Below are 27,822 nucleotides of genomic sequence, written 5' to 3'. Positions count from 1 at the left end.
TTAACAGTAATCACTTTGTTTTCCGTGCATAATTTCCAGTAAGATCTGCTCCATGATCTTACTGAGCATGGGGATGAGGCTGACTGACTTTCAGTTTCCTAGGTTTTTCTTTTTTCACTTTTCAGGAATGGGGACTATCCATTTCACCAGTCCCAGTGGGGGTTCAGTTCACTGAACTACCATAATTTCTCAAATATGGCTAAGCAACTTTATCCACAAGTTCCTTCAGGATCTGCAGATGCACCTTGTCAGATCCTGTGGCCTTGTGTACTTTCAGATTCATTAGATGGTCTCAAGCCTGCTCATCTGCAATGAGCAGTACTTCATTCTTCCGGTCCCTACCTTTGGATTCTGCAGTCTGGTTAGGACACTTGCCAGGGAAAATGAGGCAAATAAATCATTGAGTGCCTCAGCCTCCAGTGTATCTCAAGTAACCGAGTCTTCTGTTTTGTCCAGTCAAGAGAAGGTTCACATTTTACTTAGGCTCCCTTTAATCACTGATGTACTTACAGCAAGGCTTTCTCATCATCCTTGATGTCCCTTGCCAAATTTGCTTTAAGGACTTCAGCTTTCCCAACCTGATCCCTGGATGTTTGGACAATGTCTCTGTATTTCTCTCAGGTTAGCCATCCTTGCTTTCACTCTCTTCAGACTTCTTATTTGAGCTTGAATTTGACAAGATTTCCTTGTTCATCCTTTAATGTTCACCCATAAGCTCTCAGTCAGTTTCTCTTTACCCCCAGGCAGAGTTTGTGCACCCCAGATGGTCTTTGACATCAAAGGAAACACCCCCTCCTCATCTTCCCTGTTTACCCTTCCCATGGAGCCTTCATCTTTCCATTATAACACACAAGTCATGTGAGCCACTTATCCATGATGCCAGTAAAAGCATAGCCCTATGAATGTGATATGCATTTGCATGGAGTCATTTGGGTTTGGCCCCTGATGAAGTTGTCTTGCTGGCTGGAGGGGATTGTGGTGCATGTCAGACTTAAACGGGGAAGGTCAACAGGGAAGTTCTTAACAGAGTAATTTGAACTGACAGTTCTTGTGGTCTGCTCTACCCCCTGTGCCATTAAAGGGATGATGCTAGTGAATTTAATAAATACTTAGGGAAGAAGAGATTATACAGCAGTAGAATTCAGTAATGTGTGTCTGGCAATTGTAGCGTATGAGGAGTTTTCTTCAGCTGCAATGAAATTCCAAACACATAATTATGTTTTGCTATATCAATACTCTGGCAGGTTGGTCATGTAGCCGATGAAGCACTAGAAGCCTTGTCCAGTGGTCTTGGAAAGGGGGAGCCTGATCTAGAAGAAAAGAAACCTGCGGTGGACAAAGTTAAGGTAGAAAAATATTCAGACCTCAAAAAATGCTTTGTTGGTATACATATCTTCATTGTTTCTGTATTTCCACAGGCTAAACAAGTTGGAGGAGTACTCACACTTTTTAAAAAAGAATATTTACTTGCGAAACAAGTTGTGTTTTGCTTAGGAAATTCTGGTAGGGTTTAAATACAGTGAGTACTTCGTTGTTGTGCCTGTTGGTAGTATTTCATCTTTTGTCAGCTTCTGAAAACTGCTTTTGCTTGAGTATTACTGCAGAAACAAAGCAGAGGTAATGTGTGCATTGGAATTGGCAATTGGAATTGGAATATAGTTTAGTCCTTTTCCAAAAGGAACATTTATGATGAGTTGTTTAAATTAGGAATGTCACTGTGGGCTAAGTGCTAATGAATGTAAAAAAAAGAGCAACTCTTCTGGTGTTCTAGGAGCATGTCAAACAAAATTTTTTAAGGTTAGTTTTACTGTGATGTCTTCCTTATCGTCTTCCTGTACAATTTGTAGTGGGAGTAGTCCTTTATGGATTCGGCTACTGCATTCTCTGCTTAGACTACATGCAGGGTAGTTGCTGAGTGCATTTCAAACAAAGTCAGAATTTTGGCTCAGAGGTACACCGCTGTTATGTTTACTGATTCATTCTTGCCCATTTACTTAACTCTGCTGATCTTCATTGAGGGATGTGGAGCTGCTCCTAGTAGAAAGAAACACAAAGATAGATAAAGCCTTTTTGAAGGGCTCTTTGAATTTGCATGAGATTTTTTCATCTGGCTTTTGTATTGAATTAGAAAGATTGATTTGAATCAGTAAACTGAAGACACTGAAAAGTTTTGTATTTGAGTTTCTGTTGAGATGTGACAGTTTTATTAATTTTATTTTGCCTTCAAAGGAGAAAACCAAACAGAAAGAACACAAAGAAGATGAACAAACAATTCCTCCAGAGTACAGATCAACGAATGCAAAAGTAATAAACTTAATGTTCTATTTCAGTCTGACCTTTCATTCCTCAATTCACATGGATGAAACTGAAACTGTATTTCATTTTGATATGTTTACTTAAGGCAGTTTTACACTACGTAGAAGTCATGGTTTGTAATTCCTGGATTATCTGACATCCTTCATTAGATGCCTCCTTAGGAACTGAAATGGTTTAGATGCAAATGCCTGCATATGAGTAATTTTGTTTGAGATTAGTATGGTGGAGTCTTTCATCATATTGTAAAATTTAATAAGTCATGACTACTTAAAACTGTTCTTAAAACACTCCACAAAACAACAACTTTCAAGTAGAAATTTTTACAGACAGCACCACACAACTCATTTGACATAAATGGGTTGCTTACGTATAGCCAAGTCCTGCCCATCACTTGCCACAGGTACCAGTGTGACACCGCCTTTCTTGACTCTTTATTCAGCAGTATATTGATAGCAAGCTGGAAGTTGAGATCTTATTTAATTCTGCTGCTTACTTTCCACAGAAACAGAAAATTGGAGAAGCTCAGAATCCACACAGTGAATAACTTTTAAGTAGTCATGTCTTTAAGTTGCAGGACCTTGATTTTTTAGATGACAACTTGGGTAACAGAGGTAAATGCTAGAAATTGCTAGTTAGATCCTTTTCTTTGGTAGTACTATTTGTCAGTAAGTAATTTCTGTCGGACTTCTCATATTGCATGGTCATTTAAGGACTGCTTGATTTAATGTAAGGGAATTTTTCTTTTGTAGGATAAAGATGGAAGACCTGAAGAAAAGTCCCAGGTAAAGTGAACATTTACATATTTAGAGGACTGTTTCATTCATTAATGGCTAACTCAAACATTTGTAAGATTTGCTAGTGTTGAATTTTATAAATAGACCTACTGATATTTTTTGTCCTTTTCAATGATAGCCTATGAGTGAAAACGATCTGTTAGAAGGTTTGACAAAAGGATTTTCTCCAGCCCAATCTGCACCATTACCTACACAAACTGTAAAAAAGGTGAGTATATTTATCTTCTAAAGATGTATTTTCACATAATTTGAGTAACCTTTTGTTTTATTTTTTCCCTTAATTTTTATGCAAATATTCATGAGTGATTAAATTTTAATTCTGTAGCAGGACATTAGTGGAATAGAGAGCAAGACTTCAATAGTAAGAAAAAAGCTGGACAAGTTAGCTTTCGCATTTTCTTACCAGTTGTGTGCATATATAGTGCTTGAAGTAGAAATTTCTGAAAGTGCTACTTGATACAGATGGGCTTGGTGAAATCGTACCTACTCTTAGGTTTTCTGAAACCTGCCTTTGACTTAACTAAGCCAGATTTTAAGTAGCTGAGATGGAAGATTGAACATGAACAAGCTAAGATGGAAAACACCTACACTCTGCACACAAGAAGACATTTCAATCTAAAATAAGTCAAGCTTTGAAGAAAAAGGAAGCCCTTTAAGAGTGATGTGGGCATTGCATTTCAAATGCGTGGAATTTGATAAATATTTTTCTTTTAGTCATCTCTGTTAGTAATGAGGCTATGTCTTGTTTCAGAAAACCAAAGCGGGTAAAAAAACTGCAGATTCTTCAGATGTTATCTCTGCTTCTACAGTTTCCTCAGTGCACTCAGCAACTCCCCTGGCTTCCACGTCGGTAAGCAATGTTTTCTTTAGATCCTGCTTTCAGATGAGAGATTGATGAGTAGAGTTCGGAGAGTCATAAGGCCAGTTTTACCACTGTAGGCCATTGTAAAGTTAAGTCATTAGTTGTTAATAATGGTTATTGAGATAAAAATGTGGTTTTTTTTTATCTGGAAAAAAGAGTTTGGAGTGTTCTGGACATTTTGTGTTTGTCTTTGAAGACTGTTCTGTCTGTTTTATCTGAATAGTGTCATATTCCAGTTTGTTCTTGAGAGCTCCCTGCCTGTTCTTAGAAAACGAGAAACACAATCTCATGCTGATTGCTCCAGAATTACAGAGGGTATCAGCAGGATTTGGCATTTCAGTTCCGTGGGCAGATGAAGATAGTTACCTGCATGCAAACAGCTTCATTTTTAGGCTTTGATCTTTTAACGGAACCACACCCGTCTTTTTCTGGTTAGGTAATGTCAGTATCACAAATAATAATAGCATAGTAATCAACCAGTGGCTTAATCATTTGCATTTTGTAAGCCTAAACGTGAAAGAATTCACTGTTAGTGAAAGCCCAGGTAGCTCCATGTCCTTCTAATACCAAGATTTTTCTTACGCTGAGATGTAATGTTGTATGTAGAGGCCATTTTCCACTTTGATCCACGCAGTGAGAGCGCCCTCTAGTGTTTTCAACCTACTTTGAAAGGGGAATGTAGAACAACTAATATGCAGTGATGATATTTGCAAAATGAATGACTCCTAACAAAAAAAAACCAACAATCTTTTCTTAGTACTATTCTCATTAGTTCAATTGTATAACAAAACAAAACCGTTAAAATCAATTCTATAACCTCTACTTGAAATTGATTTCTGTATGTCTTCAGTATACAAATGTTTTTTCCCCAGCTGTTACTACTACTTTGCAATTAGAAACTGAAAACTATCTGTACGTTCTTCTCTGGACATTACATGAATTAGTACTTAACGCTAGCTTAATAAAAAACAATATTTTCACAGCGGATTTGGTTTCTCACATATGTTTATATTTTATTAGGGAGGAAAAGAGATGGATGATGCCTTGGATCTCTTGTCTGATTCCCTGGGACAGAGAGAACCTGATCCTGATGAGAACAAACCAGTTGTGGATAAAGTAAAGGTAATAAAAGATATTCTGAAACTTTTGCTATCTCAGTAAAGTGAGGACTTTAATTTTTTATTATTATTATTTCTAAGCAGGCAGTCTACAGTCAGATGAATTCTTTGTGAATTTTGTCAGAGATATTGAGTTAATACATTTTAGCTATTTGGAGATAATTGTTAAAATATTACAGGAATTTGCAATAATTTGACTTTGCTCCCTTTTGTTGTTATTGTTCTACTTATTTTTCAGGTTTCTTCTCTGGCCTCTGAATGTTATGGCCTTTTTGTCAAACCTCATTGACTTTTATGACCCCACAGACAAATTAGTCAATGGGGATACTTGTTTAACCAGTTCTGTTTTTTTCTACTTGCTTGTTTCTGATTGTTTCATCTTCGTTCGGTACTTTTTCATATAATTGTATAAAGAACTTTCTGTTAATAATTAAAACACATTCATCTCTGCATAATAGTAGTAGTTGTAGTAAGCCGTAAGCTGAAATACTTAAAGGATTAGTTCTGAAGTATAATCACTATACATAACCATGAATAAAATAGACTCAAAATGGGAAGGTTTCTAGTCTGACTTAAGGTCATTGTAGTGATTTTTGGCTTCCCTATTTCCAGTCATTGGGGACTGACTGTCATGATTTTTTCAGCGTTACTGAGGGTGGGTTGGCAACCACATCAGGCAGTTCCTTCAGGCAGCTGGAATGCATGTCATAGGGTCCCATATACTTGTGCACAGTCAGCCTCCTGAGGCAGTCTTGAACTTGCTCTTTGCTTACAGTGGGAGTGATTTTGCTTCTGCAGCCCATACCTAAATGTTATGAGAGATACAAGAAGCCTGACTGCCAGAAACCACTGAGGTAGAGAGCTTGTTGAGTACCTCAGCCTTCTGCATATCCAGCAGGTTACCTCATTGCTCTCTGCATCTTCCTGAGGAAGTGAAGCAGAGGGAGGTGTGAGACTCTGCTCCAGGGATCCAATGGCAGGTTGGGAAGCACAGAGCGATGGAGGTTCAGAACAGACAGTGGGAAATATTTCTTCACTGTTTGGATGGCCCAGCTCTGAAACAGGCTTCTTGGGGAGGTGGTTGATGCCCCATGCCTGTCAGGATTCAGAAGGCAATTGAATAATGCTTGAATTATAAGCTCTTAACTTTTGCTTAGTCAGGCAGTTGGAGTAGATGATTTTTGAAAATTTCTTCCAAGAGAACTGCTCTATTACATTCTAATGTAATTTAGACAGAACTATTTTCTTTATGCTGGTCTGCTGTTGCATATATAGGTACATAACTTAGTGAATAGGTGCACCTATTGAGAGCTTGTAGTTTTAAAACTTTCAGACATTGAGCACACACTTGGTTGTGAAATAGATATATGTGGATGTTTCCCAGTAGTTCTGTAATTTTAAATTCAAAAGAGGCAGCCGTCCTAATTTTTTTTAAATGAACACTCACAGTTTTCTGATGTTTATAATGTTTGTCAAACTAATTTGACTGATTTTGTATTTATTGAACTACTTCATGATGCACAAGAGAGAACAACCTTCTGTGTAGTAAATAAGTATCCAGTTTTAAAATGTAATAGGAACAGGAAAAAATGTAAGTACTGAAATTCTTAAATGTTTTCAGGAAAAAACTAAATCTGAACACAGAGACAAACTTGGAGAAAGAGATGATACTATTCCACCTGACTATCAAAAACTTCTGGAGTCATCTGGTGAGGTAAGGAGAAACTGTGTGGTTTTTGTTACATTATTTTACTGTAACTAGAAATTTGTGCACACATGCCAGAGTTTCCTCTGTGGAATTACAGGCAGAACAGTGAAACTGAACCAGGAAGAGTGTGTGATGTATTAATATATATAAGATTTACATGTTGAACTTTAATACTTACGAGAAGCTGTCTGCATCCTTTCTTGCATTTAATATAAAAAAACAAACAACAGTCTGACTTAGATAGTGTTTTATAGGCAGTCTGAAAAAATAAATCAATTTTAACAAGCCAATAGCAATCATCATGAATTTTTAGCAGCACAGCTTTCAGATATACTGGCGCATTTTCTTAGCTGTTCCAGAAAACCAGGAGAACAAATTCTGTATCGCCCTTTACGAAGATGTTGCTTATAGTCTCCTGTACACAGGAGCTATTTACAAACTGTATGTAATAATGCTTATTGTTTCTAGGTAGTTTCTAGTCTGAGAACTATATCTACAAGTGTGACCTTTGTGGTATGTATGAAGCCCTATTAGCTGACATTCACTGTAATGAGTGACTGTGCTGACAGTGATTTGATCTGCTCTAGGTCAAGAAACTTTTTCCTGTAGACTGCAAAGGCAGATGAAGTGACAAACATAGTCAAAAGAATAGAGAGTGAAAATGCATTCTGAACTGATTTTGAATGTATTTCACAAGTAATAAAGAAGTCAGGTCACAATGGTTCAACTTTCATAATAACATGAAAACTCCCTGTGTAATACGTGAGAGTGTGTTAAATCATAAAAAGAATCTGACCAGCCCAACTTGAAGATGTAATCTTTGTTCCTTCAAAGGGTAAACCTGTCAAGCCAGTACCAAAGGATGCTTTGAAAAACAAGGAACAGAAGGTAAAATTTCTTACATTTTTGGTCTGTGATTGTTTGCTGTGTACTCTGATTTTTTTTTTTTTTTAATCTGTGTCCTTTGGAGGCTTAAAATTAATTTTATTGTAAAATGTCATAAGTGCTACTGAATACAGTAGGTAATAGGAACAGCAGACAGCAAAACTTTTCTTAAGAATAACTATTCATTATAAGCACACAAATGTGCTAGTAATGTAGGGATCTGGTATTAAAAGATATTGTGTAGTTTGGAAACCTCAAATAAATGCATCTGTTCTGTAGAGGTAATGTACAGAAGACATATGTAAGGTGATTGAGCCATTCTTTAATGCCTAAAACAATAACTTGGGCTTTAGGAGTTAGCATATTTTAACTTCATAATTAACATCATTGCAGAAGCCTACAGATGAGTCTGCTGCTATCGATGCCCTGTCAGGTGACTTTGATACTAGTCCCAAGACTTCTGCCACACCACAGCACTCAAAGGTAGGACATTTTCTGCTAATAACACACACAAAAACCCCAAACCAACAGTTTTTCACTACTCTATGAAAGTTGTTTTCTTTGCCATAGCTCAGTTTAGAATCAGGTGTATCTTCTTTAGAATGTGCTTTCAAAATGTAATGATTCTTAATACTATAAGGGAAGTTTGATGTGTCCTCAGAAAGCCAGATTGATGGTTGGACTTGGTGATCTTGAAAGTCTTTTTCAACGTTAATAATTCTGTGATTAAGAGATGTTTTAGTTGGTGATGACCTTTTGAGCTAAATCTTTATGCTCTGTAGCAAACGCAGGATCTGACCAAATACACCAGCCTTTCTATGTCTGTGTACTTTCTTGTACCATAGTTTCCCCAGTATTAAGCAGGGATCCCAACTTCCATGTGTGCAGCCTGCATCTGTGTATTTAAAATAATGTGTAAGGGCAGCAATTTGAGTAAGAGCCATCAGTCCTGTAATGTGTTTGTAACTGTAATTATATTTTTTCTTTGGAGTGTAGGAGAAAAGTGGAAAGGAAACCGTCACCACTAAAGCAACCTCAAAGGATGAAAGAAAACCCAAGGATCATAAAAAGGTAGAAATGTATTGCAGTATGGACAGTCAGGGTTAATATGCACTGTAAGTGGGACAGATGAGCAGCTGCAATTTGGAATTGTATTACGTGCTCCTACTTTGGGGGGAATTTTGCAGCAGTGTGCTAACATCTGCTCTGGAAATGTTCTTTACATTTTAAGTGAAAGGATTTTTGCTTATGGTGAAATTTCTGCACATTCATTTTGTGTAGCAACAGAACTGTCTTACAGTTTTCAGTGTAAAAGTGGAAGGTCTTTAAATCCAGAAAGATGTGGGTTTTTTAAGGTTCTGAATAGTGACTGAATCACTGTGATTTCTGATGACTATCTGTCAGTGTATAAGTTTGGGTTTAGCTTAGTTCAGTTTCATACTGTCTTACTTATTTTGCTCCCTAGGCAAGGGGACAGTCCTCCAGCAGCAAATCTGAGAAGCAGAAAACAAGCTAAACGTTAACCTTTCTAGGTGAGATATTTTCTTCTCTTTTCTCTGAGCTACCATAAAGACAATTCACACTAGTGTTGTCAAAGCTAAGTTTTATAACAGTTTTAATTAAAAGCAGACTGTGATTAGAGACAGAGGAACACGTGGAATAACTCTGTACTTCAGAATCCTATGCAGAAAAGCCCTTACTATTTTTTCCATTTGTCCCTACAGCTAGTATAAAATTATTTCCTGTAGCTAAATTTCTTTAAACCCTTGTAGTTTTAAGCATTACAAAGCATACCATACTGATTCCTTAGTAAGAGCTTTTCTGTGGAATTTACATAGGCCAAGCAGTCTGGTTGTTTTTATAAGACAGTTAACTTACATCATTATTTCTGCATCAGTCAGAAAAAAAATGAAACAAAGCAAACAAAACAAAACAAACTGAAAAAAACCCCCACAGCTAAACCAAAAGGTTCAACAGGTTTCATCAGTTGATGAATGAACCTAAGTCCTGTGTGAAGACTTAGCAATGGACTTCAGAAAGGCAAAGATGTGTAATGGTTCTGTATCTGCAGCAAGCTGATATACTTAGTGCAGTACTTCTTTTGAAAAAAAAACTCCTTTCTTGTGATATTTTGTCTTCCTGGGTTTATTTCTGTCACTAGATATTTTATAACTGTTGATTTTCTATGCTAATGTTCTTATCTTTAATGTATCTATGTTTTTTTCCCCTCAGGATATTGGCACGTGATGTGAAGAGTCTTCTTTTTACTGGGGATAATTATTGCTGCAAAAGCTGGTGCAAAAAGCATGTAGCTATTCTAGGTGTTTTTTGTACTGTGGTATTTCCTGGACTTTTTTCATATTTTCCTTTTTTTCCAGTAGTAGATTAGTTGGTTTTTTTTCTAGCCTTTCATATTATTGTACTGATGTGCTTTAATTTTTTGTGTAATTTTCTTGAGTTCTCAGAGGAAAAGGATGCTTTATATTTGTAAGAAGTATATTTCAGAAATTAATAGCAATGCCAAAAAGAAAATGCAAACTTTTGCACATAATCTCCACATAGTGCCTGTAAATCTCAGAAGAATTTGCATGTGCTAGCAGTTTTAACATTGCAGTGAGTGTAATAAGTATTCTGGAATACAATGAGCTTTAGTTATCACCAGTGCATCTCAGCCTGGCTGCACAGTCTTTCCTGACTTTTTCTTGGTGAGAAAACACAGATAAGCTGTGGAGGCGTAAGGAATGAGAAACTGGTGATAACTGTTTCATCAGGAATAACAAAACAGGTAGTTTTTGATGATGCCTTAGCTGCAGCTAACCATAGCAAAACCACTCCGGATAATACGGACTTTTTTTTGAATTGCAATTGCATCTGTGCTTTTTCATGGTTTTGGGAGTCTTCTGGACTGAAAAAATAAAAATCACTGTGTACCACCACCACCACCATTATAATCACACAAGAGGAAAAAAAGGTGCATAAGCCTTAGCAGAGATCAAAGAGAAATTAAAGTTGACAGCTGGGCTATTTTGATTGTTTGTTTGTTTTTCCTTTTTTGCTGTTTCTGTTCCTCACGCTCCAAGAGAGAATGCAGTAGAACAGAATTTGATGCAGTAAGGAACAATGTCCTTTTCACCAAGTCTTCAAGATAACAGGCAAGAGCAGGCACCCTCTAGGACATCTGCTGCAGGCAGAGCTTTTGGGACCTAGGCATACCAAGTTCTTCCGTTTGTTTACCTCTGTCTTCATTACTTGCAAAACACCTTTTTGCACATCCTTACACATGTACTGCTTCGCTGTTAGCTTACAGAAGGTCATACTAGGGGTCAGTATTTGCAATGATTCCATTACCTGATTCTAGTATGAAGTGTGGCAGACAGAGGTGGCCTTGAGGTGAAAGTTGGAGGATAATCAGAATTTTGACTGTACTCTGCAGTCTGTACTGAGAACCTGTGTCACACTAATAAAGTTTTAAAGAATGCACCATGATGTTTCTAATTTTTTTTTATTTACTGCAGCTGTTACGGGAATAGTTGTTGGAAGATAAAAGCAAGAAATAACTTAAAAATACAGTGGCCTATTAAAACTGAAAATGTGTTTAAAAAAACCAAAATGCTTGTCAGAGGTGCTTCATGAAGCCCTCCATAATCTGATTGTGAGCCAGCTACAGGTCCTTCTTCCTTGCCGCTTGCCACTTTTTCATGCCGTATAGCAGCTTAGTAGGGCCCAACTGGGCCTCAGGCCCAGAACAGCTCAGTTGAGTACACATTTAGAGTTTCCAGAAACAAAATGAAGTGATTATTTTGCTGAAGAAGTCCAGTTAGAATCTGGGACATAATATATATAAATGATGAATGGTCATTCTCAAGAAACCCTTATTTTAACAAAGTATGTGGACCCTGCTCTGCACGTCTGTAGCTGTTGCAATTCATGACTGATTCCTGACATAAGAATTTCAGTAGAGTGCTCCTAGCACGATGAGCAAGCCTTATTCATGACACACACATCTGGGTGTCTAAAATGTTTATTAGTGTGTCACCTCACACAACTCTATGAATAAAGAATATCAGCATACTTGGTGATTCTCCCTTTTCTCCCATAGGGAGAACTGCAACGTATCTGGATATATGCTTGCAAATTAATCAAATTGATGCTTCCCTGAGGTGGTTTTGGTGTTTGTTTTTTTTTTGGTTTTTTGTTTTGTTTTGTTTTTTGAGTTAATTAAAAAAGAAGGGGGGCAGGTGGCTGTTACAGGGAGGGCAAGCAGTGTTACTTAACTTTCCCCAGAGTTAAGAAACTAAAGAAGGTTCTTGGAGCTGAAAATAAAGCAGATAAAGCAGAGAACAGCAATATTAATTCCTTCTTACAATAGAAAAAAAAAATAATCCCAAAACAAAAAAAAGCACCCCACATGTGGAAATGAAGTACTTTAACCAGAACTGTGTAATTTTTTTTTTTTAATTATTATTACTGTAATCAACGTTTCAACCATACCTGAAATACTGAGTCTCAGCTCCTTACAGTTGTTACAAATTGCTGCAAGTCATCCAGGCATCCCAGCCCAAAGTAAGCTGCATTTTGGTGGAGCTCTATACCTGGCTGCTACATCAGCAGCAGTACACCTGTAAAGTACTGCAGTAGCTTAGTGAAGTTCCACTGGCATTAGAAGCTAAGAACTGAACCTCAGCTGTTCATCAGAAAGTAAAACTTCATTTCATAAAAGTTCAAGTATTGAGCTGAAAAAATTCTCTAACTTTGGTACACATGGTGCACATCCTGTTCTGAATTGTTTCCCTCACTGAGTGATGAGGTACAAGATTCCTTATATATGAATGGATAGAGCAAGTGAAAGGAAACGGTGTTTTATACAGGATTGAGACCAAACTTTTGGCCTTTCTAAAGACTTTCTGAACTCTAATTGTAGGTTTCCACTTTTGGAGCAGGTTTTATTCCTAGTAGACTGGAAAGTGAACAAAGCACACTTCTTTGCTTAAAAGCTTATGATTAGTTCCAGCTTGTGCATTTATCCATAGGTTTCAGTCTTTGTTAAGAGGTTTCTGTCTGTGTCAGCCAGTATTGAAATACAGACAGGTCAAAACAGCAGAGAAAAAAAGCTGTGGAATTACAGGCATGCAAGAAATCAAGTGATCTTAGGCACCTATGACAATTAGTTTTCTTTGGTTTTTTTTTTTACTATTAGTATTTGAGTTGAAGGGTTTTTGTAGGTAAGCAGAAAAGGTCATTCACTACTATGTATTAAAAATATATATAATAAAAATAAAAACACCTCGAAGATTTCAACTCATGTTCTCTTAACTATGCCTCTTTCATAATATTCATCAACTGTCTGAGCAATTACCTTATAATCCTTATCATCATCTTAGAGCTAACAAATAAAGCTCATTACAAATGACTATCTGTCCTTTTAACCACCAATGAGTATTTACAGCAGTAGTTGCATTTCAGTTAGTTGTCCAAGGGATCACTAAAAGCAAAATTTACAGCTAAAACAAACTGTTTAATCATCTTAAACTCAGATTCACACAGATTCACACACACAAAATATGCATTCTCCTTTCCTTGACGTGACTTAAAAATACAAAAATATTTTCAGTCAGCAGCAGAAGGCTGAGAGCTTCCTCCAGAAGAAGTAATGCCTCAGGCTTAGCTTTCCCTCCAGCCCTGTATTTTCAGTGCCTTTCAATTATTTCTAACAAATACAAACAAGCTATCCTAATTTATGGCTGGTTCTTTTGCAGCCATGTTTTGATTTCCTCAAAATATCTGTCCATCCATTCTATGTTGTCCTCAATAGTTTCAATGGCTTGCTGGATACAACGAAGCTGTGCACTTTTTTCCTCCAGAGAACTGAAGAATTCTTTTACCTGTTAGTTAAAAAAAAAAAAAGTGAAAGAGTAGCAGATGAATGAAGAGGCAGCAGCATCTCCTACTTTCATAGCAAGAAATTTGTGGTGTTTGACCTGACAACCATCTGACACAAAGAGTTATCTTAGAAGTTTCATAACTGCTCTATTCCAAGAACTGATGGAGATTACATTTAAAATTAATTATTTTTAAAAATCCAGTTGAAATAATGCAATGCTGTATGGGAGGAATCTGTCCTTTGCTCATTCAACAAACCCTTATGGTCATTGAAGCTGTGGCACCTGCACCAAGGACAGCTATGTGTCAGCACAGACTTTCACCACAGAGAGCATTAAGTGTTGATGATAAAATATTCAAAGAAGATTTTTCTACATGGAGAGGTCCATGCCTCCTTCAATTTTCTACCAGGAAAAAAAACCCCACAAAATCTAACCCCTGCAGATCCTCAAGGGAGATGCAGCCACACGTCTGAGCAGTGCACAGAAACATCCCCGCAGTCTGTGGCAGTGGCCAACACACTGCAGGCACATTCACTGAGTTCATTTGGATCTAAGAGGGCTGAGAACCAAGTACAAAACAATGTACTTCTCCTTGTTTTCTTTCATTTTGGATTTATTCTGGTCATACTACTACTGCCTATATTTTGCTATGAATCAGGAAATCTTAAACTGGCAGCAGCAGAGACAACTTCTGAAAAGAAAGTACCAGGCGTTCAATTTTGAGGTTCTTGTGGGGATATGAATCTGCACACTGACCAGCCTTGATTTTTTTTTCTTTGACACTGACAAAGATGGTGGAATAAGTGAACAAAATGATTATCATTTATGACATATTTGCCCATCACTGCTCAGTGAAAAACCTCCTTTTTTTTCCTTCAGTACTTCTCAGAGGGATGCTGTAAGCTCTTGAGCATACACATTTATACTCTACATCCAATTCCTCTGCCTAAACAAAACCCATCCTTCTTGCCACCAGCTTAATGCTCTGCCTTAAGCAATCCAACTCTATTGCTGTAATCATCTCCAAGGAAAATACTGGATACTACTTGGACAATTCATAACCAGTCATGCTTTTAAGATGTTAAAACTTACTCCAAACATTTATTCCAGTGAACGGCTTACCTGTGCAAGTTGTGGCCTTGTTGAGTACTGATTTGTCACTCCAGTGACAATGTGTGCTATGGATGATGAACCGAGTTCAAATCTAGCAAAAAGAATAACCTACACTCAGAAAGTGTGTTATTAGTTTGTAGGAAATAGTGTTTTAATATATGCTTGGGTGCAGACAGGAGTGAAACAACTTCTGTTCCTTACTTTTCAATGAGTTTCTCCCAGTTTTCCCTTAAGAAGGTCCAAGCAAGATGATAGCCAGATGGATTTCTGGCAACAGACACAATAATGTATGGGAAATCCTGAGTTTTTATGATGTCACCACGCAGACCTTCCTCCATTAGCCTAAGAATTAGTAACAGAAATTGAAGTTGTTTAGACCAGTAGATAATAATGACAAATGATTACTCCCCTCAATATTTTCTACTGTTGTAAAAAGTTCAAATTCCTAAAGGTCCTGACACATAATTTCGTTGTGGTGACTTTGAACTGCTTTTTATGGTGTATGTGCACCTTCTCCATTAATATTACTTTCACAAGTACAGTTACTTGATAGACCTGCATCAAGCATTAGTGTTTGAACACCTGAAAACTTCAGTAGTGCTCAGCTCTCAAAAGCAGGGAAAAATCAGGTTTTTGTAAGAAACATACAGCATATCTAGCTACAACCAAAGTAATTATGAAGGTAAAAAAGTGTCTGTCAAGCAAAGGAAAGGTATCAGAACAGCTCTGCATTTTAACCCAATTCGCTACTGCAGATTTACTACTGGCACTAAAACCACGAAAGGAAGTGCTGCAGCCTCTTACTGTATTAACTCCATAAAACATATCAGAAATCCTGAAACTAACAGCTGTGAAACAAGATGGAGCAACTCTCGTTCCTGTTTCAGAACTGGTGTATCTTCCCTCTAACACACTTTTTTTGTGTAACACACCACTCACCACTGAAGTTTGTCCTTATTCCTGGTGAGGCTGAGAGCTGATGCAATTTTATCTTTGTCTACACTGAAGGAGTGGTGCTGGTATTTACTAAGGAGGAAATCCCAACCTTCAGATGTCTGTGCTCCAACGGTATATACTGCTGTCTTCACATCTGCTGGCAGCCTACAGAAAATTGAAGATCAAGTTACATTCCGTGTCACATCTAGGAATGTATGTAGGAATACAGCTGTGCCATGCTTCAGCTGACGCAACAGACAATTTGTTAAGAAATATTGGTCCTCCATGGGTATTAGAAAGCAACGCCTGTTGCTGAAAAACACAGGCTGTATGATGGTGCTGTTACTGCCCTGGAAGTGATTTCCTGAATTGCTGGACTCATTCCTTTTATTTTGTTTTTCTTCCTTACTTTTGAATATTCTTTTCACAGCTGTTTTGTATTTAGTCAGATACCAATGTGGACATTTTTGGCCTGCCCAGAACAATCTCTCAAGAGATGTTTTCAAGGGTGTTTTAGAGAGTTCTTATGTCACGATGAGAAATATGAATTAGGCCAAGTTCATGAACAGAAGCTACCTATTCTTACACATGTAAAAGAGGGAATACATTCACACATAATTTTCACTTTTCGGAACATTTCTAACAAAAAAAGTTGTGAAGTACCACATGACGTCTTTGATGGTTTGGGTATAAGATATTCAACAAAGTGTCGAAGAAGTGGAAGCTAAGACTTGAAAAATGAAACTAGACTCAGCTTCGGACTGCAGAAAAAATTGCAGTAGAACTCATAAATTAACGCTGCTATAATTAAACAGAAATCAAAAAGACAACCCTAGAAAAGGGAATAGTATTTACAAAACAGACCTTAAGGTTCCACTGGATTTCTGCCATTTTGAAAAATACTCTTCTGCTTTGTCCACACAGGGCTGGTACCTGCGCACACATGCAAACACTAGCAGGGACTGCCGAAGCATTCTCTCAGACACTGAGCCTTCATCACTCCAAAGCTGCTTGTCAATTAGGTCCTTAAATAGATTGACTATATATTCCTAAAATAAGGCAATAACAAATATTTATGCAAAGCGCGCTTTGCAAGGTACAAGCAGAGTTACCAAGTTGTAGACACTTAACATATTACCTTTAGCTGTTTTTCTGTGCCATCTGTATCTCTCCGCTCCATGAGCTTGTATATAGGAACCAGCTCATTCATACCCTGGAGTATGGGCATGATCTGTGTTTCCCGTTTCATGTATAAAGTTAAATCAAAAGCTTTAGAAACTGACAGTTTTTTTATTCTAAGGAGAGGAAAGGAGAAGATAAAACAATTTACAATTAAGCTCATAAGACAAGCTTAAAAGCAGAATCACTCTCCTAGTCCATTACCTTACATTGGTATACTTGCACTACATCTGCACTGAAAATGAAATGTTTTTGCCCCCCTTTAAAATCTATTCATTTTCTCCTCTGTGAAACTTCATGCTGAGAATGTAACTTCTGATTCTCTTCTGGTCTAAAAAAACTCCATTTGAATTAGAGAATTACTACTTAGATTTACTTATTAGAGAATTATTAATTAGATTTATTAGATTAATTAGAATTATTAATTCTTATTAAGAATTACTTATTAGAGAATCTACTTAATTGCCTTCTTGCTCCTCAGCTGGACCAGGGAAATTGTAATTTAATTTCCGTGCTTTCCTTTCTTAGACTTGAGAAAGGACAGCTACCTGTGGTGCAGGAGATACAGAGATTTGACAGTCCTAGTAAACATCAGTACTTCCATATAAATGTTCTCCCCAGCACTAGCTCACTTGCAAAAAATTCACTGAGAGATTAAAAGGTTGTGTGAAGATGTGCTGACAGCACCTCGTGTCCTCAAAGAACACTTTAATCCAGGTTTTGAATATTCAACCTACCTTCCTCGGAAGCTAAAATTATAGCAGAGATTGGTAGGACTATGAGCAAAACATTGAAAGAAAAGAGAGGTTTGACAAAAACAGATAGGTTCCATTTTGATTGCAGACCTTAGCACAATGTTAGCAATGGACAAAATACATTCTACTACTGCAGTCTCTGCCAGATCCATGACTGAATACATTTTCACCTCACCAAATGTGTGCCATGTTTGCATTCTCAATGTCTTCAGTGCTTAAGAGGGTAATAGTTAAAGGCAACCTAAGAAGACCTGGTGTGATATCATAGTAGAAAGAGTTACAGTGTCTTAAAAAAAAAACCCTCAGCTTGCAGAGAGCTCAAGGGCTCCATTTCAAGGAGTTTTAAGTCTCATAATTTTGTCTGACAGACCTCACTACTACAATAAACAGGTCATTGTTAGGGATGGCACACATGTATATGTGCTGCTTCCCTGTGAAAAATGAACTCTGAAGTAACAATTAACACAGCAAATACTGTATTTCACAGAGAACTCAGTTGCAAACCCTCCTTCTCAAAAACGAGACTCAAACAGTAAGCTACATGCTGTTGCAAACACACGAGGGACTGTTTGGAGCATGAGAATTACTATGTCCTCTGGTCTGTATTTTGTCGTGGACAGAACATCTTACCTCACAAGCTGGAATATATTGTTAATAAGACTTGCTCTGTCATTGCTGCTAATTATCGTATGATTCTCTCTTAAAAGGTTGATCAGACGATCCCATCCGTCATCTTCATAGTGCACAATGTAATAACCATTCATGTCCACATTGAATTTAAGCCATTCAACTTCTTCTGGAAGGATTATGACATCTGCAAACATAAATATAACTCCTTTTTGTTAATTAATCAAATACAGCTTAGGGTTAGACCCACAATTTGTTTCATTTCAGAGATTTAAATAGAATTCCAACATGGCTGAATACAGTAAGAGACTAGTATAGTGATGTTATTCAGATAACAAAAAAAAAGCTTATTTTGTTGTCAATTCTGAAAAAAAAAACCAAACCAAAACGAACAAACAAAACAAACAAAAAAAACAACAGCAGAGCTAAAAAGCTTTTGAACTTTGAACAAGTTAATCAAATTAGTCAAAGAAATTACCTGTTTTGGTTCTCATCAAAAATCTTTGAACAGTGTGAGATTTGCTGGTAATGTAGGTTAGTGGAATGTGCCACAAGTACCTATTGCAAAACAGAAGTGCTTTGTTTAATGAAAAAGCTTTGTAAAACCTTCTCCAACTCAGCTCAGCCTAACAGCTGAGCAGTATCTTCTACCTGCCAGATGACAGCCATGAGCTGCAATCACTTCTGTTCATTTTCAGTACAGACCCACATGCATCTAGCTAATTTTAATTCTGTTTGCTTGGAAGATTAACAGTGAAGCTGCAACAGTAAGAACTTCCAAGCCTAGTTCCAGTAGCATGTTTGCAGTGCAGGTTTACTCAGCTCACCAAGGTGCCCAGCCCCTGCAGCTCTGAAGCATCTGTTACTCCAACCAGGTACTCAGAGTCTCACCAACTGCACCTACTGCAGCAGTGGTGCTGGTACTGAGCTGCACAAAGACACTCAACTAGTTTGCTCAGGCAGCATTCTTTAAGAAACAAGAGTAAAAGCTCTTACTGTTTAGCTGTGTTTGTGACAGGTTAGTACTGTAGTCTGTGCCCTGAGATTTACCCATTTTCTTTACCCATTTTCTGTGGGTGAGAGAGAATGTACTCCTATCTTGTAGTGCTCCTGCTGCAGATGGACATTCTTTCCTCTCACGGTGACAGTTACCAGGGGAAAACCTTTTTGCAGTGTCCAAGTGTCCATCATTGCCTTCACATCTAGAGTCTCTTTGGTCCAGTGCTGCTGAGTGAGAGAAAAAGACATGTAAGAAGAGGAGGAAGACAGATGGAGTACAATGACAATGAAATAGACTTAAGTAGGAAAGCACCGAATAAAAGCTGCTGCGAATTTGTAAGCTCTGTATAGAAAAGTTTAGGATGGAACATGGGATATCAATACATCTCTGGCTGATCTCCCTTTGGACACTTTTACATAACTACCAACTAGTAGTGCAGTTTTCCAGTCAGCACTGGGCACAGAAGTAGGATTTATGTCCAGGTACCAATCCTACAGCACAGGATAGTAACATGAGGACATATGAGTGTTACATGTCAAACTTCCAAATACTACAGAGTAAAATACTAGATGCTTACTGCATTTGAAGATGACTGTTGATTTCTTCTGCAAAAGCCATCACCCTGTAGTTCACTTTTTTCAGTATCTACTGTGGGACAAATCTGTAAAAGAGTTTCAGTCACCCGTTGATGTAATAGCTTTAAGTGGTGTTTGCAGTCTTCTTTAGTGTACAAGAGAAAGAAATTACTGGTGAAAAGCTATGAAATTTGATTAAAAAAAAAAAAAAAAAGAGAGTAAAAGAAATACTTGCATTTGTCAAACTGTCCCACAAATCTTCATTCTTAGTATTCTGGTAACTGTATTTCTGTAGGTACTGCACAATTCCAGCCTTAAACACATCTGCAGTCAGGAAGTCCCTCAACATATTTAATATACACGATCCCTGAAAAAAAAAAAAAGAGTGACAAACTGTTTATAGCACCACTCCTTAGACAGCAAAATGCTTGTTTTGGTAATTTTTCAGCATGCTACTCATCCAAATAGCACTATGGCTTTACTTGTCTCTGATCAAAAAACAACTGAGCTTTATATATATTTAAGTCATAATTCTTAAAAATATAGTGGCTTGAGTAAACTGTTATTATTTTTTTAATTGCTATATGGAACGGGCACCATATAATCCTACACTGAAAAATGCTGCTTGACTTAAGCATCTGAAATAACGGTTTAATGGTTTAAATTGATACAGAACAGAGAAGAGGGAGTAAAACCTTTTTTTTTTTTTTTTTTTTAGACAGAAAAGGAAAACCACCATTTGAACTTCATTCATGTGCTTTGGACAAGGAATTAGGCAAGTTCATAAAAATGTGTGCTGACGCCTTGGCTCAGGGATTCCTGGTACAAAGGACTGGGATCAGTACATCACAGCCATAGTGTACCTTCAGTACAATTGAAAATAGAAGCAGTTAGTTACTTATTTTACCTTCTCGTATGAAACTTCATCAAACATTTCTAAAATTTGAGCTGGATCCTCCACAGGAGTAGACACAGGATGGGATGAATTTAACGCATCCACTTCCATGGCATCAAAGCATCTTCTTAAGAAATAATCTTCCTAATGGGAGGCAGAACTGATTATTGGTACTACATTTTGCTCAGTGACTACTGAGTTCCCGTTAGTTCACATTACAATCCATGCCTCATCATCTTTACATCACACAAGGAAAGCAACGTACATCTTTCTTTTTATTGCAGAGCATTAGAAAAAAACACTGACATTAACATAAGAGATGCAAATTTCTTCTACCAGTCTGAACAAACTTAGACAGACCAGTTAGTGAGAGCTGAAAATAACTCCACAAAAGCACATGCACACTCCAACATCTTTTTGATGACAAAAAGAACAGTCAGCAACCATTAAACAAAGAAAAAAGAAAACACAAGAACAACAATAAAACAAACAAAAAAATGCAATGGTGAATTTCTTCATCATCATTCCAATGTAATTTTATAGCAAAATCCTGCACAGATCTTCCCAGTGCATCTCACTTTGGTGGGGCTATGCAAAATTGCAGAATTACTGATATTACTTACATTACTTATTACTTAGGATTTAAGTTTGACTGTATGTGGCTAAGAGAAAGACAAAATCACTTCTTTACACTTTTGAAAATATAAATAACTTAAAAAAAAAAAAAAAAAGAGTGCACTTTCATTACAATCATTAACTTCCATCATCAGTTTCTGAAAATAATTACACGCTATTCAATCAACATTCCCACCCTTCAGAGTTAAGATCAGACAATTCCTTCAAAATGAAATTAAGAAGTGTTTCACAGCACAAAACTGCATGGTCTTTACCATACAAATTATTGGTCTTAGAAGACAGATCTAAAATAAAAATGCAGGAAATACCACTTACAACTCTCAGTTCTGGATGAGTTATGTTTACTGACAGGAGCTCCATAAACTTTGCAAACCCTTCATTTAACCACAGGTCATTCCACCACTCCATGGTAACTAGGTTGCCAAACCACTGAAACAACAAAAACACCAAACTCCTGAAATTAAGTACCCAGCTTGTCACAAAAGCTACTGCTGACCTGCATGAAACTGAATTTATATTATTTTAAGGATCCTTAAAGGTCCTTAAAAACTGACTTTTTAAGGATCTTTTTAGTAACATAGCTAGCTTTGGGCTCTTTCATTTGTTGTTTTTATGGTAAAACTCTAAAGCACTGGTTTCCACTTCCATTCCTTGAAACCTTGTAAATTAAACAAGTTTGTTAGGGGAGCCAGATATAAATATTTTCCAAACCTTTATGTATCTATATCCAGGCCCCACAGCTAATTGCGATGGTTGACGATGGCGCAAAGGCCCCACTGAACTACCAAACTTACCAGAATAAATACATCTACAGCCTTCCATGTCTGTGCAGCCTGACTAGACTTCTTTACTGGAAATAGTCCTCACTGCTCAGAGGAGAACACCCTCAGGCTGGAGCAGCTATTTTCAGTTTGTAGTCCCAACATCCCCTCATCCACACAGAATCCACCAACCTTGACCACTTTGTGGGCCCATTCTGATACTTTATTGTTATTCCTAAATCTCACCTGGTGAGCCAGCTCATGGGCTATTATCATAGTAATCCAAAGCCTAGAGGATGCTGAGGACTTTTCAGGATCATACAGCAACGCAGATTCCCGGTATGTGGTCAACCCCCAGTTTTCCATAGCACCAGACTGAAAATCAGGAATAGCTGCTAAATCTAGAAAACAAAACAAAACATTAAAATACTGCTAGGATTATTTTACCCAGCAAGAACCCAGCTACCTGTTCATCCCACTTCACCACAGCACCCGCGCAGGCACACATATCACATATACCACACATACTTTTAAGGGGTTCCTCAAATGCAATAGCAAAAACATACTTCAAAGAAGTTCTATACAGAATACAAGGATTTTCAGTTCACAATGCAGCTTTTAAAACTACTCTTAAGCAAGATGACGAAGAAAGCACAAAAGCATAAAAGCTTGTGAGCCAGTCAGCCCAGTCTTACATGAATTACTAACTCTAGACTATTTTTCTCTCTGTTCTTAAAAATATTATTACCTTACCTTGTTTTGGTAAGGGGTAGGGAATGCTGAAGTAGTCCTCATAAAAGTCTAGAAGTTTTACTGCTGCATCCAATGCATAATGAGCCTGGTTGATCTTTTCTGGTACTGTGTATACGGAAATCTACAGCACACAAGCAAGCAGGATTTTGATACCACCGTCAAAACCTTATGTCATTTGTTCTTTTACACTGCTATTAGAATGAACATAAAAAGTGACTCCAGAGCACAGAGTGCTCATAGAGCACCGTTCTTATGCAACAGTGGTTTTTAACAATCCAGAAAAAATATGATAAAAACTAAAAATACAAATTCTAACTTACTTCTGCAGCCAGTACACTCCCACAAAGACTTCTACAATTCCCACCCCTATCATGCTGGAGTTGTTCAAGCTACACAGATATATTCTTCTCTTGATTTTCTAAGAAAACAATATTTCGTTTCCTTTTTCTCTTACATGTGACAATGTTACACACAGTGTACATGTATAAAAAGCAAGAATATTACTAAAAGGTTTTGACTAATCATCCAATCATCTAATTACAAACCCTTCTTCATTCTGTCTTTTAATTCACGAAAAACTTCAGGATGTTTAAAAGCAATGATTTAACTGAAAAGTAAACTGTATGTTTCCATACAGATCTTCTTACAAAGCTCTTAGAAACTGAGAAAGATCTACCTTAACTCCATGATTGGTTACTTTGCTGATGGACTTAAAATCCGAAACGATAAAGGCCACAAGGTAAGTGCTCATCTTGACACTGGTATCAAAATGGTCCTCAACAAGCCATGAGGCTATATTCACGGACTTCACCTAAAAAAATAACAAGCACAGCACATCATTCATTGCTAGTATGCATGAGGACTCTCAGATCATAAATTGCTATGGGTTTTTTTTCAGTTTTATTGAGACCACTTTGAAGATACATTGGAAAGAATCAATTCCCATGGCTATCCTCCCCACACAAAGAAAACATAACATACAAGTAATTTCACTCATAAGAAGTGAAACTTACAAGTTATTTCAACATTGCTAAAACTAAATAAAGAAAAATACTGGTTGCTGCCTCAATTTTCTTCAGTGTGTGACAGCACATCAATCAAATTAAATTGTCTAAATCTAAACATTAATTATTATTCATGAGAGAAATAAACTTCAGACAATGATCAGCTGTCTCAGTATCTAATTGACAACAAGATGGGTCACCTGTTGGAGTTATCCATTTTTCCTTTTGGTTACATACAAGCCTAGCTAAATAACTTAGACTCACCAAATATGAAAAAAAAAAAAAAAAAAACCCCACCATTCTATCCATTTCTCTATGTAAGAACTGCTTTTTTAAAACCAATTTTCAAAATATTTCCTTTTTAGAGAGCTACTTTGTGTGTATGGGGAGGTAATATTCCTTCCTCACAAACCAGGAACTGGTAATACAGAAGAACTTACAAAGAATCTCTCATGCAGAAATTAAGATCAGATGGGTAAAATGTAACTTACCCTATTTTATGCAGACATATTTGTAACTGCAAGCAACATTTGGAGTCATTACAGGGTACTGCATTTTCATTGAGATATTTCTGAAGGCCAAACTATCTCTTTTTTACATGAAAGATCTTTTTAGCAGGTAATTAAGGTAATACACAGGAATCGTGTCATGTTGTATTCAGACATATTTTGTTATTAATCTTCAAAATCTATGACAATGATGGAAAGCATTTGGTGAATAAAATACAGGTTATCAAAGCCACATCATGTTGAACATTCTCAAACCATTGCTAAGAAGCAGGAACCCACTGGATGCATAATTTTCTGCATTCCTTTTTAATCTTGTGTCAAAACTACTAGCAATAGCCCACTGTCATAAAAGAAAGGAGGTAACGTTTAGGCCAAGCATTCCTATGCTTGGAAGTTCTCATTTTACTTTCTTGTTTTAATGGCCACCAAGCAATTGCACAACGTTAAACGTATCTACCTACCAGTGGCATATTGGACAATGCAAGGTGATTTGGTTCCCTCCTAATCTTAACTGAAAACCTGGCTTTGAAGGCTGGTTCATCAAAACACGGGAAGGCCATTCTTGCAGATGTTGGCTCAAAATGAGTTGATGCAAGCACTCTAAGTAAAAAAAAGAAAGAAGGAGCTGTAGTCCACACATCTTCACATCCACAGGGTTTATCACCTGTCTAAAAACCGAGTAATTTCATATTAAGGAAACAACTATATGTACTATTATGATGTTTTGCACTTTAACTCAAGAATTGCTGTTTCTGAAACTGTAGAGGGGAACTGAGGTGAGCAGATGAAGTTTATTAAAAACCACCTTGGAAAGGACTGCAGAATAAGAGAAAAATTGCTATGAGCCCAACAAGTCGTCAGCCTTTTCCTCTCGCCATGCCCAAGGGAAATCAATGGATACGTTGTTGGATCAAGGTCTGCTAAAGCCACAGTCAAAACCTTATAGATTAGGAGTAAATTCTTTAGTCAGAGGGTGGTGAGGCCCTGGCACAGCTGCCCAGAGAAGCTGTGGTGCCCCATCCCTGAAGGCGCTCAAGGCCAGGTTGGATGGGGCCCTGGGCAGCGAAGCTGGTGGGGGGCAGCCCTGCCCACGGCATGGGTTGGGGCTGGGTGGGCTTTCAGGGCTCTTGCAACCCAAACCTTTCTATTGTTATACAACTCTATGAACCCCATCGCTATCTGAAAAAAAGGCAGTCCCTTCCCATTGCACAATTTGGTTAGATTTTATTTCACAATTGCAATAGAAACCTCAAGAATGGTTTCCAGAAAGAAAAAAAAAAAAAATCCTAAAGCAGGCAATAACAAATTCTAAAGCCAGAGAAAAATCAAAGAAATCATATTTAGTGCTTTAAAAAGAAAAACAACAACAACAACAACAACAACAACAAACAGCCAGCAAATACCTGAGTTCTCCTTCCTGAGTTCTGTAGGTGCTTTTATAGAAGCCGTGGAAGGAGTCGGAGAGGTTCGCTGAGTACTGGATGCGGAGGGTGTAGTTGTGCCCGGCGCACAGCGGCTCGGTGGCCAGCAGCGCCAGCTGCTCGCGGGGCGGATGCCGCAGCAGCCTCACGTTCCGCACCGTGCAGGTGCTCCCGGCCTCCGCCTCGATGGCAGCCCTGGTGACGCGCAGGCGTTTGCCGTGCAGGACGACCGCCTTCGTCGGCTGCGCGACCGCGACGTCGATGTCCACGGTGCCGGTGAAAGTGAGCGTGGTGAGGTTGGGATGGATGAGGAGGTGGTAGTGCAGCGGGACGACGCTCCTGGGCAGCCTCACCTCGTCCCAGGGAAACTGGGCATCGGCGGCACACCACGCCACGCTCGCCAGCCCCAGCACCACCACCTCCCAGCGCGGCGCTGCCATGGCGGACCGGCTGCCGGTGGCGACCACCCGCACAAGGAAAGAAAGCTCCAAATCGCCGCCGTTCGGACGCGTACAGCTCCGAGGCGGTACCTGCGGCCTGCGGGCCCCGCGCGGCGCTACCTTCGCTTTCGCTTTCGCTTCCCGGCGGTGCGACCATCGCGCCGCGGGGGACGGGGGGAGCGCGGCGCGGCCGGGCCGTGTCAGCTCGGCGGTGCCGTCCCCCGGCGGCGGCACGGCTGGTAGGGCTCCGGCTGCTGGAACCTGATACGCCTTGCTTTGCTGTCCAGTAGCTCCGTGATTAAAACAAGGCGTTTGCTGCCAAAGAGTACCGCTGTAAGTTGAGCGAGCGCTGTCATGTATTTCAGCTGTTGCCGCGGAGCAGAATTGCTCCAAAAATCACAGAACGGCTGAGGTTGGCAGGACTGCTGGGTCAAGCTGTTCTAAGCTCAGCTCCGGCAGGGACACCCGGAGCAGGGTGCCCGGCACCATGCGGCACCAAGCGGCTTCTGAACAGCTCTGAGGAAATCTCTGAGGCAATCATAGAACAGTGGTTTGGGTCGGAAGAGCCCTGAAAGTCCACCCAGCTCCAACCCATGCCGTGGGCAGGGCTGCCCCCCACCAGCTCAACTGCCCGGGTCCCATCCAACCTGGCGCTGAACTCCTCCAGGGACAGTGCACCACAGTTTCCCTGGGCAGCTGTGCCAGGGCCTCACCACCCTCTGAGTAAAGAATTTCCTCCTAACATTTGTCTCGCTCCAATTTATAGGAGGGAGAGGAGATTCTTTTATTATCTATATACCCGGCGTGAGATTAAGAAACAACAGTTCAAATGTTGGTCCGATCAGTTTATTACAAATCTTAATTAGGAAAATGGGAAAGGGGAGGACAGACACTATTATGAATTAGGGTAATGGGGAATGGAAGGAGGGCAATAGAAAAGATAGGAAAGAAGAAGCAAGGAGTCTTTATAAGAAGCAAGAAGGAGATAGTCACCACCATGGATCCAGCGTGGCTCGTAGTTCAGTCTTTGATCTTCAGTAGTGGTGAGTCATTGGGCAGAGTTGTTCTGTTGACGAAGATGATGACAACGGTTACAATGGTGATTATGGCCCCTTTTCAGTGCTTTCGAAGTGGTCAAGTCAGCTGTCTTTGGAGTGACAGCTCAAATCCAAAGTGGTTGAGTCAGCTCTCTTGGAGTGGCAGCTTCTGGCTCTGGGATCTCAGCAGGAAACTCCTTTGTTCCTATTTTCCTGGCCTTGCCAGCAGATAAGAGGGAGCAGGGAGGTGCCAACTTGTATCTTGCCTTCACAGGATACAGCGGCATCATCCCCCAGTCTCCCATAGCAAACAGGAGTTATTTGGTCACAGGCTAGGTCTTCCACCAGTAAACAGTCCTGAGCACTTCTTCCGAAGGCAAACAGCTCCAAAGATGTAAAATTGTCCACACAGTGATGTTGATTGCCACATGACAACACCCATCACTCATCTTCTAGACAAGTCAGTCTTATCACAAAAAATACCTCAGGAAGCAAGCTTTGAGCTAAAAAACAAAGAAGGATTCTTACAACATTTAACCTAAATCTCTCTTATTTTAGTATAAAACCATTCTGCCATGTCCTGTCCCTATTAGACTGTGTAAAAAGTCGATTCCCT

At 38.7% G+C, this 27,822-nt stretch overlaps 2 protein-coding genes across 4 annotated transcripts in view; one reads left to right on the top strand and one right to left on the bottom strand.

Annotated features, from left to right (window-relative positions):
- CAST (calpastatin) overlaps positions 1-10,622 on the top strand; it is a 58,782-nt gene extending 48,160 nt beyond the window's left edge. The window contains exons 19-30 of one of the 2 annotated variants that reach the window (XM_042866130.1): positions 1,245-1,346; positions 2,230-2,304; positions 3,066-3,098; positions 3,229-3,318; positions 3,862-3,960; positions 4,993-5,094; positions 6,712-6,804; positions 7,633-7,686; positions 8,077-8,166; positions 8,680-8,754; positions 9,149-9,215; positions 9,916-10,622. In XM_042866130.1, the coding sequence (XP_042722064.1) occupies positions 1,245-1,346; positions 2,230-2,304; positions 3,066-3,098; positions 3,229-3,318; positions 3,862-3,960; positions 4,993-5,094; positions 6,712-6,804; positions 7,633-7,686; positions 8,077-8,166; positions 8,680-8,754; positions 9,149-9,199 (864 nt within the window). In that variant the 3' untranslated portion in view covers positions 9,200-9,215; positions 9,916-10,622. Of the gene's footprint in view, positions 1-1,244; positions 1,347-2,229; positions 2,305-3,065; positions 3,099-3,228; positions 3,319-3,861; positions 3,961-4,992; positions 5,095-6,711; positions 6,805-7,632; positions 7,687-8,076; positions 8,167-8,674; positions 8,755-9,148; positions 9,216-9,915 lie in introns of both variants that reach the window. The other variant, XM_042866131.1, reaches the window with a different exon arrangement.
- Positions 10,623-13,177: 2,555 nt separating this feature from the next.
- Positions 13,178-26,278, bottom strand: ERAP1 (endoplasmic reticulum aminopeptidase 1). 2 transcript variants are annotated; one of them, XM_042866128.1, is made up of 18 exons: positions 25,712-26,278; positions 24,770-24,908; positions 23,472-23,606; positions 22,796-22,916; positions 22,289-22,443; positions 21,597-21,710; positions 20,658-20,789; positions 19,986-20,117; positions 19,753-19,836; positions 19,239-19,402; positions 18,654-18,733; positions 18,179-18,362; positions 16,753-16,909; positions 16,479-16,663; positions 15,618-15,779; positions 14,880-15,020; positions 14,688-14,769; positions 13,178-13,565 (listed from the first exon to the last, which is right to left on the bottom strand). In XM_042866128.1, the coding sequence occupies exons 1-18, from the start codon at positions 26,167-26,169 to the stop codon at positions 13,419-13,421; spliced, it is 2,772 nt and encodes a 923-aa protein (XP_042722062.1). In that variant the 5' UTR covers positions 26,170-26,278; the 3' UTR covers positions 13,178-13,418. The 2 variants fall into 2 exon arrangements, with proteins under 2 accessions (XP_042722062.1, XP_042722063.1); XM_042866129.1 differs by having other exon boundaries at positions 19,239-19,399.
- Between the last annotated feature and the right edge of the window lie 1,544 nt (positions 26,279-27,822).

The sequence above is a fragment of the Lagopus leucura genome, unplaced genomic scaffold (assembly GCF_019238085.1).
Source record: "Lagopus leucura isolate 7727_CA_CO unplaced genomic scaffold, USGS_WTPT01 Super-Scaffold_810, whole genome shotgun sequence".
NCBI classification, from domain to species: Eukaryota; Metazoa; Chordata; class Aves; order Galliformes; family Phasianidae; genus Lagopus; species Lagopus leucura.
This window is presented reverse-complemented; position numbering and strand designations above follow the sequence as displayed.